The following is a 12,328-nucleotide window of genomic DNA, read 5'->3' as shown; positions in this document are numbered from 1 at the left end:
AAAAAAGACAAAAACTCAAAAACCAAAAAAAGAACCACAATAAAAAAAACAACAAAAAAAAAAATAAATACAGACAAGGATTCAAAAGGGAAAACCTGAACCACCCTCTAAAGTACTGTAATAAAAAAATTAACTAAAAAGGCAATAAATATTTATTTTACAGTAAAATTACAGCACTAATTTTTGTGGCTGTTTTCAAAAATTTATTTTGCAAATATTAAACATAACATTTTTATTTTGAGCTATTAAAGCTTTTGGAGATCTTAAAGATTTTTTGTTTTGTTGACAACAGATTTATAAACCATTCTAATTACAAATTTGCAAAGATGGTTGAAAACACATTGTGTTTTGCAAATTATAAACATTATGAATGTCCCAAACTCACCTAGACATATATAGACACTGAAAACACCGGTTCATGAGCTCCTCGCAAGTAACACAATGGCACATGCCACTCTGAAGCATGCACAGCAGCACACTATATACTTATGTAATTTAAAATATAGCCCTTGTGATTTGATAATTGGATCAACTGGTGAGTAACACTATTTCATATACTAGCCAAAAAACAATTTTTACTTGCATTTGACACTTGGCCAGTGTTAAATTTTGAACCCTGGCTGATATGCTAATGGTGTCCAGCACACAGCCACTAGATGGCGCCGCTAGCAATTGCTGTCAGAAACAATCCATCCATTAAATACAAATGTATTTAAAAAAAAACACAATTTTGCAGTTTGTTTAGTAATTGTTTAAGGACATATTGCAATTCATATGTGTCATACTTCCCAGGTTGGAAAACAAGTAAATCTGCATAAATACAGCAAAATCACAGTACTCAGATCTGATCATTGCATGTTTTTACAATCTGCAGATGTGCAATTTGCAAAACCTAACCTGCAATCTACACAGAAAATGACCATAAAGCAGCTGATATCACTGATCAATACATTACTAGTTCGACCCCAGCAAGAGGCTATCCGTGAACTATCATTATTAATGTCACATTTAATCTCAATTTGCTCCAGGGGTTTGGGGGTTAGTCACTAATGGCGCTTTTCCACTGCGTGGTACAACTCGGCACGGCTCGGTATCACTTTAGAGTGGGATTATTCACATTCACACTTTTTCATTCTGCGTCGCCCCATCAAGCTCTCGCTGGATCCGCTCCTCTGCTATCAATGAGAGGAACATCTGTACTTCCTCAACAGACAACAAAACTTTTTGGTTGTTAAAAAAAGTGCGCTCAATCAAAACTTGTTGCGTTCGATCCTTCGCTGGCTGTGCTGATTTAAATCTAGCGGTTCTTTTGTGTTTGTGTCGCAAGTTCAGTGATGCAGGTAGTGACGATTCTCTCCGGCCAGTCCGTGATCAGCATAGTTTACACGTCATGTTTTGGTAACGGTAAGGTTCACTTGGAACCTCAGCTGAGGTGGTACTAAAAAAGTCCCAGGTACCAGGTACTGTACCCAGTGCAAACCCCCCAAAGGTGAACCGTACCATGCCGTAACATGCAGTGGAAAAGCGCCATAAATGTACTTGAATAAAAGCATCCGTTAGTGGACTAATTAGATAACATGAAGTTTCTGGAGATTGAGGTTCTTTGGCTACTTATGTTGTGTGCATGTGGGTGCCTCACCTGACTGTAGGTGGCAGTAGCTGCTATGATTATTGCATTGGCAAGGTTGGCACTCCGTGCTGTTAAAGTGCGAGAAACCTGGGCGGCAGTCATCACACTTGTCCCCGTGCACTCCAATCTTGCAGATGCACATGCCTGAACTGCCAGAAAAATACAGAGGAACAGTTACGGAGTTAAGGAGTTATAGAGGCACAGAAAGAAAGACTTCCTACAGAAGCATACAGTATCCTTCAAAAGCCAGACACAGAGAGAGGATAAAATCTCTGTCCACATCATACACAAGGTTTCCTCTGAACAGTTCCTTCCCTTCCATCACATGTTAATAGACACGCTCCATGAAAGCTGAAGAAACATCTGTTAGAAATAATGCTGCAAATTTAAGGCATAAAAATATCATTTATCTTTGATGGAAATCCAAATTGATCAATTTATCAAATTCAAGCATAAAAATATGAAAAGACTAAGGTTTGTGGACAACAAATACCTAAATGCATTTCATTGCATTGGATTTAACAGCATGTAGGATACACCAGAACCTTTCCTGCCCTGGGTTACATGAAAAATGATTACACACAGGTAAATTAGTCATTAGTGCCTGTGCGTGTAATAAAATCTCTTTGTACTGCTTAGAAGAGAAACAGAGCAGGGTGAATGCTCTACATGAGAAATTAAAGTGTAAACAATATCAAACAACAATAAACAATATCAGAGCACTTAAAATAAAAAGGAACAGAAATTCCCAGAGATGAGAAAACTTCTGATTATAATATTACACACTTCAGTCTTTGAAGAGCAAATGAGAAATGCAGAAGGATGATTTCTTTTGAGAGGCTTGTGAAATCTATGAAAAATATCTGCAATTATTTCTTTCAAGCAAGCACACACACACACACTCTCGCTCTCAGCTCACTCTCAGAGTGAATTTACTCTCCACATGTACAATCAGAAGCTCTCTGCTTTTGCCTATACTCAAGAGTAATTAGACTACTTGCTATTCTGACTGATGCTGAGCTCACAGTTCCTGAGAAAAATAACCCTGACATGCTGGATCAGTTGAACTCGACCTCTCAAATCATACCAATATGCATCAAGTCAAAAGCGTACATAATTCAAAAAAATTAATTTAAAGTAAGGGGTGTACGATATTGACAAAATATGATATCTCTTTATTTTCTGGGATTTTTCTAAAAGAGTGCATCAAGTCAAATTCTTACATATATTCAGTCAATTAGAATAATAAGACATTTTGGCTATTACAAAGCAAATTAAATCAGTATCAACAAAATTAATCTTTGCAATTCAGAGGAAACACAGAAGCGGCATCTGAAGTGACATTTAGATGTATGTATATATACAATGATGTAGCCAAAGACCAAAGAATACCCAAGATGTTTCACTCGTATAGCTCTGAATGGGGAAAAATGCAACGCTCAATATGGCCGCTCTATCGAACGAATCCTTGCCTTCTGATTAAAAGAGCTAAATGCTAATCTGTTAAGTCAGCGTGTCACTGCATGTAGATGTGTCCCCCATCTTTTACGCTTGGTTGAGTGCATCAGACAAGACGACAAAGATCCAGTGCTGCTGTAGCCTCAAGTTTCCGCTAGTTATTACACATGCACCTGAATAATTATGTATGTAAATATGTATGTTACATTTATGAAAATGTTTTTATAAATTGCTGACAATACAATACTGGACAATGATGTAATCTGCAGAATTTACACTTCAGTTATGAGACTACAGTTTTTACCATACATTGAGTGCGGGTGTTTTTATATCACTGTAAGAAACCGACTGTCTTTAGAAAAATGGATGCCATTTTAATTTAATCTTGCAAGTAATGTCTGATAAAGGGATGGGGTTTTTTTTTTTTTTTTTTTTAGCTGAGTGCTGCTTTGTGTACAGCAGTAGTCTTTTTGTGTACATAGAAAAAGTCTTAGATCTTTGAGTTCAGCTCATGAAAAATGGGGGCAAAAACAAAAGTGTTGCGTTTATAATTTTTGTTAATTTGTTTTGTTTTGTTTTTTTGTCAATTTTTGTCTTTGTTTGTTTGTTTTGTTCCTCATCAGGTTACACTGGCTACCAGTAGCCACTCGCATCAAAATCAAGGTACTAATGCTTGCCTACAAGATGACCACTGGCATGGCACCAATATACCTAAACTCACTAATTCAAACTTATGCGCCCTCCAGAAGCTTGCGTTCTGCAAGTGAACGCCGCCTTGTGGTGCCATCCCAAAGAGGTTCAAAATCACTCTCACTGACCTTTTCCTGGACTGTGCCCGGCTGGTGGAATGACCTCCCAATCTTAATTTGAACATCCCGAGTCTTTACTCATTTTTCAAAAACATCTAAAGACTCATCTTTTTCGCCAGCACTTGACCACCTAATACTAGCACTTACCTTTTCTTTTCTTTTACTTCTTGTAAAAAAAAAAACCTGCTTGCCACCAATACACTCAGCAAGCAACCCATAGACTAACTGAGACTTGTCATGGCACTTGTATACTGTTGTTGTTCTTTGTTGGTCTAATTGCTTCTATTGTTCTCCTTTGGATAAAAGCGTCTGCTAAATGATTACATTTTAAAAGTTAAATGTTCAGTGTACATTAAATGGTCAAAAGTCTTGAAGAGCTTTTTTTATTATTGGATGAAATCTGCTGAAGTGCAATGTGCAAAAAGAGAGTGAGTGGGATTGAGTGAGAGAGAGAGAGTATAAGCAAGCATCATACAGAGCAGATTCTCTGTGCTGAGGAAGAGCATCTCAAAGACCTTTCAGTCCATGTCTTTGAGCTATAAGCTGACACAATGATCCTCCACAGCACAAGTCAATAACTTTGATGTTTGGCCGCACAGTCATGTCTTGAGAGAACTGAGCCATGACTGTATCCCATCCATTGTCTATGAAGAAAGAGAGACTATTTTGAGCAGTACACTTCTGTCATGGGCTGGTTTATGTCCTGTGAATTTCAATGAATTTCAATGTCTTCCAAAATATTAGAATTTAATTACGACAGTAGCCACAAATTACAGCTGTAGTGTGTAATATTAAAAAAACTTAATTTGCAGAATCAACTTATAAGTAAATGTTTAATGAGTTGAGCAATGTCTTCTTTTTGCTGGGCAGAGTTGGGTATAATGCATTACACAGTAATGTACATACAGGTGTAATCTGTGAAGGGTCTACTTTTATTTGTGTACACCCACAATATCAACAAAAGATTGTGCTTTTGTAAAATAAAGAAAAGCTATAAATTCTTTCTGAAACACGTCACTAAAATGAACAAAAACTCAGAGCTCGAACTTCTTTCTGAAACACGTCACTAAAATGAACCAAAACTCAGAGAATACTTAACACATAGACATGAGAAACATATCTATGGAAAGCTTGAAGTGTCTGAAGTCTTATCGAAAACACATGTTCTCTGATGAAGTAATCCGTATGAAACAAATGCAAGGTCCAGTCTTTCCCATCTGAGCTCATTATCTGTAATGTCATCACCCATATGTGCACCGCACGCTATTCATATGGTAATCATCCACATGAGATGCGCAAACCTGTAAACGCCCACATCACTTCCGTAAAACAAAGAAGCAAGATTCATTTTTAGCATTCAAAAATGCACTGTATGTTCATCAATACTGTTTTCAAATATAAACAAAACAATTTCAAAATACTCACACATTTAAACACATTAAAGCCAACACACATAAAACAAAACAAAAACAACATACACATATTCCCATACACTCAGCAAGCAATGTTGTATATAAAACACTGTATAGGCACATTCAAAGGGGTCATATGATGTTGCTAAAAAGAACATTATTTTGTGTAATGAAATTATTTTGTGTAATTTGGTGTAATGAAATGTGTTTATGCGGTTTAAGGTTCCAAAAACACACTGTACATTATTGTTTCTCCTCTATGCCCCTTCTTTCAGAAACGCATCGTTTTTTACAAAGCTCATCGGTCTGAAAAGCGAGGTGTGCTCTGATTGGCCAGCTATCCAGTGCTTTGTAATTGGCCGAATGCCTCAAGCGTGTGACGGAAATGTTATGCCCCTTCTCATACTGTGATGCGTGTCCCGGTCAGAACACCGGCGCCACAAGACAAAAACAATAATACCCATTACAAACGAGCCATTTGTTGCACAAATTTGTTGGACATAATTATGGATTATAATGACTTATACTGTTTTTTTACGCATTGCATCGTGCCGTGTAAACAAAAAACCATGTCTGCATTTGTGATCAGAGAAACGACAAACAACAAGCGCTACTCTACACCAGCGGTTCTCAATTCCAGTCATCGGGCCCCCCGGCTCTGCATATTTAGCACTTCTCTCTGTTAACACACCTGATTCAGATAATCAGCTCGTTATAAGTGAGCTCCGTGCATGAACCACTGCTCTACACTGCTCAAAACTCGTGTTAGAATCATCAGTGGCAAATCCTTTTCATATGTAAACATACATAGAGACTGTGAGTCAGAAGCACCAGCATTGTAGTCTTCTCTCCCAAGATCAGGAAACAGTCCTCCATAAAATGCATTGCACACATCTTAATATTTGGGTTGAACTGTTCTCGAACAGTGTTGTAAATTCAACTTAACCACTGATTTCTAGTTGTGTCCTCTTTAGGAAGGCAAAAAAAAAGTATTTTCGCTTTTACAATGAAACAGCGTCTCCACGACATGATGCCGGCAGCAACAGCGAGAATCAAAGTTGCGCCTTCTTTCTTTGCATGAACATTTGGGCGGCATTATGCAAATCTTCCCACATCGTGACGTAGACATGTGGGGGTGTTTAAACGAGGCGTTTTAAGAGGGCATGGACAAATCTTAACTTTTATAAAAAATATCTCTTTGGGTTTGAGACTTTAGTCTTTGCAACTTTACAGAACTTATCTGTGCACGAACAGCTTGCAACACTCCAAAGAGAAAGGAAAACTTGAAATCGGATCATATGACCCCTCCAAGTGCAGGCTTTATTAACAAGAGTGGTCAAAACAGGCAGGGTCAATCAACAGCAAACAGGCATAATCCAGGATGAGACAAAAGAGTAATCCAAAAACAGGTGATGGTCAGGGCAGGCAGCAAACAATCAGAAAAAACATCCAAGGCAAAAACAAGGCAAGGCAAGGAAAGAAGGAACTAGGAAAACCAGGAAACATGGGAACATGGGAACGCTACAGACAAACCAACAATCAAACATAACTGAGCAATGTGAGTGTGTTGAACCAGGCTTTAAATAGGGTGAGACTGATGAGGTAATGAGATACAGGTGAAAGCAGTCAATGATGATGAGTCCGGCAAAGGATTATGGGAAATGTAGTCTGGGGTGGATAGGTAAGAGTCAGAGGTGGAGTGCCCTCTTGTGGAGTTCATAGGCACTCCAGCTGGAGATTGTGACAGGTACTTCCCTTCAGACTATTTAAGGGCAGTGCGGTTTGAGGCCTAGGTGATTTGGAACCTCTAATGTATAACCCAGTTTTATTGCGGTAGTGGGTTATGCTGATCTCTGAATTATATGGTCAGACCCAAAGGTTTTCAGAGCAGTTAAATAACCTTCTGAAAGCTCTTGGCATCCTATGGTTCAGTGGTGCTAAAGTAGACTGTCATGTTCAGTTGATGAACACATAGTCCATCCTTGTCAGACATGCCATGTAAGAAAAGCTTTTTAGCCTCATTGAATGTATTTTCAATGAAGCCTCTTACATGTTTGGCATTTTCATAAATCTATGCATTTATTCAAAGTGACCAAGTGTAATCACTGTTCAAAGGTTTGAGGTCAGTAAGATTTTTTTTTTAAGAAATAAATACTATTCAGCAAGGATGCATTAAAGTATGCATCCAATTCATCAAATGTGACAGTGAAGACTTTTATATTGTAACAAAATATTTATATTTCAAATAAATGCTGTTCTTTTGAACTTTCTATTTGTTAAAGTATCGTGAAATAAATGCATCAGTTGAGCAAGGCACCGAACCACCAACTGCTCCCCGGGTGCCGCAGCATAAATGGCTGCCCACTGCTCCAGGTGTGTGTTCACGGTGTGTGTGTGCTCACTGCTGTGTGTGTGCACTTTAGATGGGTTAAATGCAGTGCACAAATTCTGAGTATGGGTCACCATACCTGGCTGTATGTGACGTCACTTTCACCCTTTTTTTTTTTTTTGAATATAAAAATGGAAAGAGGGCAAATTCACCACCAACACAATACTCCTTATAGCAGCATCTGCTGCAGATGTCATGAATTTGAGTCTTTCTGTCTTACTCTCACTCTGTTATTTCAGGGTTTACTCACGCTGAGTGAAATAGGCACACTTCCCCTGGGTCATTACAGGCAGGCCAAAAATGAGCTGGTGTAATATTTGGGTATCTCCAGATCTACTTTCACTCGAGTACTGCCAGAGAAATACTATAAAAGAATCAGTCAGCTCTCTTTTAATATTTCACATAGGAACTAACTACTACTACTGTATTGATTAAAAAAAATCAAACTGTAAAGTAGACTGTTCACTACATGTTGCTGTTCATTGACTCTGTTATTGACTATGGTATTGTTCCTGATTATTCACTGCATCACTGAATGCCATTGTCACTATCCTGCCACAATCTCTTCCAAAAATACTTTGAGTTCCTGGAAATAATAACCCAGAGTAACAGACATACAGTAAAATAGTGGATGACAGTATCTAGCTTAATTAGGGTGGTCTGATGTGCCCTCATTCACAGGGATATTTTAGGGGCATGTTTCTGATAAAGGAACTATATATTTGAGATGGGCTTGCCACGATAGACGGTGCTGATGGTGATACTGTTGTTAAGCCACAACACCAGTTATGTCATTTGCCCACAGCGGCACCAACCCCCACCGTCGTTTTGATTTTTTTTTTAGTAATAAAAATTATTTAGTTCAGTAAAAGAACAGACACTACAATTAAAAACTCAACGCGGCTGCTCAATGCAGTGTGCCGAACCACAGTCACATCACAGATCAGATTTCATTTATCAAGAGAGGAGAGTGAGTCGAGCTGACTGACAAGAAGAGTGAGGTGAGACAGACAAGATGATGGTGGATGATTTATTTTTGAAACGAAATGCAAAAGTGCCTGTTTGACAATATTTTGGATTTTGACAAGCCTGTTGACTTTTGCCGTTTATCTAAGGTGATTTTGGAAGTTTTCTTTTAAACATTTGTTTCTTATTTAATTGGTTCCACACTGTTTGCTGATTTTGACTTTATTCAAACTTTGTGCCATTTATTTACAGTATTTTATTTGACATCATGGAGTATGCCGTGCCTCCAAGCTTTCTTGTTTTACTAATAAACGTTCTAAGTTTCTTATATATTTGGTTATATATTATACATGTTTACTTATTTCCAGTTTTGTATACCTATTTAAACTTTATGTAAGTTATTTGTTATTTTATATTAGGCATAGTCTGCCAAGTCAAGTCAAGTCAAGTCTGCTTTATTGTCAATTCTTCCACATGTACAGTACATACATACAGAGAATTGAAATTCCGTTACTCTCAGACCCTTGGTGCATACAGATATACTAACAGTAGAACATTAAATACAGATAATAAAATATAAAGTACAACTATACAAATATACAAATAGGTCATGTAAAAAAGAAAGACAAGTAAAGCAGTACAAGGCACATGGTAGATAGAGTGCAAACCAGTAAAGTAAACAGTGCAGATATAATGATTGTAGTGCAAAAGAGCTTAAAAGAACTTATTCAGTCTGAAGAGCTTATTCAGTCTGATTCACCATGCCCTGTAGCATGGTATTTTTATTGGTTTTGTTAATAAAAGCTGGTATATAATTTTATATATAGGTTTTAAGTTTTATATATTGGCTAAAGTGAGTTTGATGTTGTTTTTTTCATGTTGCATTCAACACGATGTCACACGTCGATTAACTGGTGGGAAAATTTCCTCACCGTCACAACCTTAATGATAACTAATAAACTACAGTATACAGTCGTGGCCAAAGGTTTTGGCAGTGACATAAATTTTGTGTTTTGCAAAGTTTGCTGCTTAAGCTGTTGTGGTGTTCATTCACATTGTTTCTAGATTATTGTGTAGAGTGATCAGATGCATTTTAAATCATTGCTAAAAGCTTCATTGGTCAAAAAAATTAACTATGGTCAAAATTAATAATGACCAGCTAACATTACTTGACTAATCATATCAACAGCACATGTGAAAGTGTGATGAGTACTAGTCAGATGAAATCACTATCATTCTAAATAGACTGTAAGTAGGGATGCATCGATCTGATACTCAGGATCAGTATTGGCTCCGATACTGGCTTTTTATGTGGATCGGGTATCGGTCAGACGAGACCGATCCAACTCCGATATTGTGCTTATACTATTCTGTTATTGTTGAGCCCCACAGAGGCACAAAAACATTATAAAGCGCCAAAACATTTTCGTGCACTATATTTCAAGCATTCTGAAGCTGTTCCATAGTTCTGTGTGATGTACAGATGAATATTTAAGTCATTAAATTCAAGTTCACATAAACCCTTCTCTCCGCTGCGGCTGTCTGTCATCCTCCATTCAGGAATCAAACTGCGTGTCACGTTCGGTTACTACAGTCAAAACGATGAAACTCTCTTCAAAAGCGAATAGTAACAGGTTTAAAACTCTTCAAAGAAAAGGCTTAATAAACTAACGCACAGATTTAAAACACTATGTATCAATATCTCTTCAACTTTGTACTAGTGATCTCCAGTTCGCGAACGAATCGTTCGATTTAACCGGTCCTTCTTAGTGAACCGGTTGAACCAGTTCACCATATCGGACTGAATCGTTTGAAACAGTTCACGTCTCCAGTAAGCATTAATCCACAAATTACTTAAGTTATTCACTTCTTTCTCGGAGGCCTGTGCACTGTGACTCCGTGTTGTTTCAAGCTCATCATTCTGCACACGGGATGCATTTAAGCACTCTGTGCCACTCTATATTGGCGTCTTTAGCATTATAATACCTTTCTGCGCAATCAAAGATTATTAATAGCCTTTCTTATTCTGTCCTATCTATCATATGTTGCTGCCTTTATTACTGTGCTATACATTTAAAATAAACTCTTTTAGATTTCTATATAAATGTATATACATGTTTTTTATGAAAGTATTTTACAACAATACAAAGAGCAATGTGTAACATTTTACCAGATTTTAGACATATTTGTAAATAAAATATTTCACTAGATTTTATAAAATTATTGTGCACTCGTGATTTTTCTAGAGTATCTTTTGCTGCTGAATTATCCACTAACCTTGCTCTTGTTCTTGTTTATTTATATAGCACCATTTAAAACACAACCAAGGTTGAACCAAAGTGTTTTACATAAGTACAAGAATGGTAACAAACATCGACAACATAAAATCCCACATCGACATATAAAACACCACAACTAATCATTGTATGCTAACATTAGGTGTACTTTCAGCAGTTTCTTAAAGATTGACAATGATTTGGCAGACCTAGTTTATAATAGTATTTTTGTCACAGATTATGATTATATATTTTTTAATTTGTTATTTTTCATTAAAATGAAGTTGTCTATATGTACTAGATTGTGTTTAACACACAAAAGAGTGACAATCATAGAGAAGTATAGAAGTATAGAAATTCTACATCGATTTAAAAAAAATGCGCTTGTATCAGATTGGATCGGTATCGGCAGAGACTCAGAATTTTCGGTATCGGATCGGAACGGTTCTGAAAAAATGGTATCATAGCATCCCTATTTGTAAGAGCAGACTGATTGCTATAAAAGGATGGAAGAAGCGCTTCCAATCATTGTGTTCTTGTTAGCAATGGTTACCGCCAAAGAAACACGATGCAGCTATCCTCGCTTTGCATCAAAATGGTCTCACATGCAAGGAAATTGCTACAAAGAATATTGCACCATTTACCGGATCATCAAAAACTTCAAGGAGAGAGATTCGACTATAGTGAAGAAATCTTTAGGATGTCCCAGAGAGTCCAGCATGTGCCAGGACCTTCTCCACCTGAGGAGTCAGCTATGGAATCGTGTCACCAGCAGTGCAGAGCTTGCCAAGGAATGGCAGCAGGTTGGTGTGAGAGCAACTGCACGCACAGTGAGGCCAAGACTTTTGGACAACAGCCTGGTGTAAGGAAGGGCAGCAAAGAAACCACTTCTCTCCAAGAAAAACATCAAGGACAGACTGAAATTCTGCAGGAAGAACAAGTATTGGATAGCAGAAGACTGGTACAATGTTATTTTCTCTGATGAAGCTTCCGTCCGACTGTTTGGGACATCTGGAAAAACGATTGTTCGGAGAAGAAAAGATGAACGCTTCCATGAGTCCTGTGTTGTGCCAACAGTGAAGCATCCTGAGACCATCCATGTGTGTGGTGGCTTTTCAAACAAGGGGGTGGGCTCTCTCATAATTCTGCCCCAAAACACTGCCAAGAATAAAGAATGGTATCAAAACGTCCTGCAAGATTTCTTCCAATGTTCCATGAGCAATTTGGTGATGATCCGTGCATTTTTCAGCATGATTGAGCACCATGTCACAAAGCAAGAGTGATAAAGAAGTGGTATGAAGATCATTACATTAAAATGCTGGATCCATGGCCAGGCAACTCGCAGGATCTCAATCACATAGAGAACCTGTGGTAAATCCTCAAAAGGC

At 37.7% G+C, this 12,328-nt stretch overlaps 1 protein-coding gene across 1 annotated transcript in view; it reads right to left on the bottom strand.

Annotated features, from left to right (window-relative positions):
- The window catches only part of LOC109075783 (multiple epidermal growth factor-like domains protein 9), a gene marked incomplete at its 5' end in the record, with an annotated part of 70,634 nt that overhangs the window by 22,976 nt on the left and 35,330 nt on the right, over positions 1–12,328 (bottom strand). Inside the window, one exon of the mRNA XM_042756280.1 lies at positions 1,640–1,779. Coding sequence (XP_042612214.1) covers positions 1,640–1,779 — 140 coding nt within the window. The remainder of the gene's footprint in view (positions 1–1,639; positions 1,780–12,328) is intronic.

Source organism: Cyprinus carpio, chromosome A5, assembly GCF_018340385.1.
Source record: "Cyprinus carpio isolate SPL01 chromosome A5, ASM1834038v1, whole genome shotgun sequence".
Classification (NCBI taxonomy): domain Eukaryota; kingdom Metazoa; phylum Chordata; class Actinopteri; order Cypriniformes; family Cyprinidae; genus Cyprinus; species Cyprinus carpio.
This window is presented reverse-complemented; position numbering and strand designations above follow the sequence as displayed.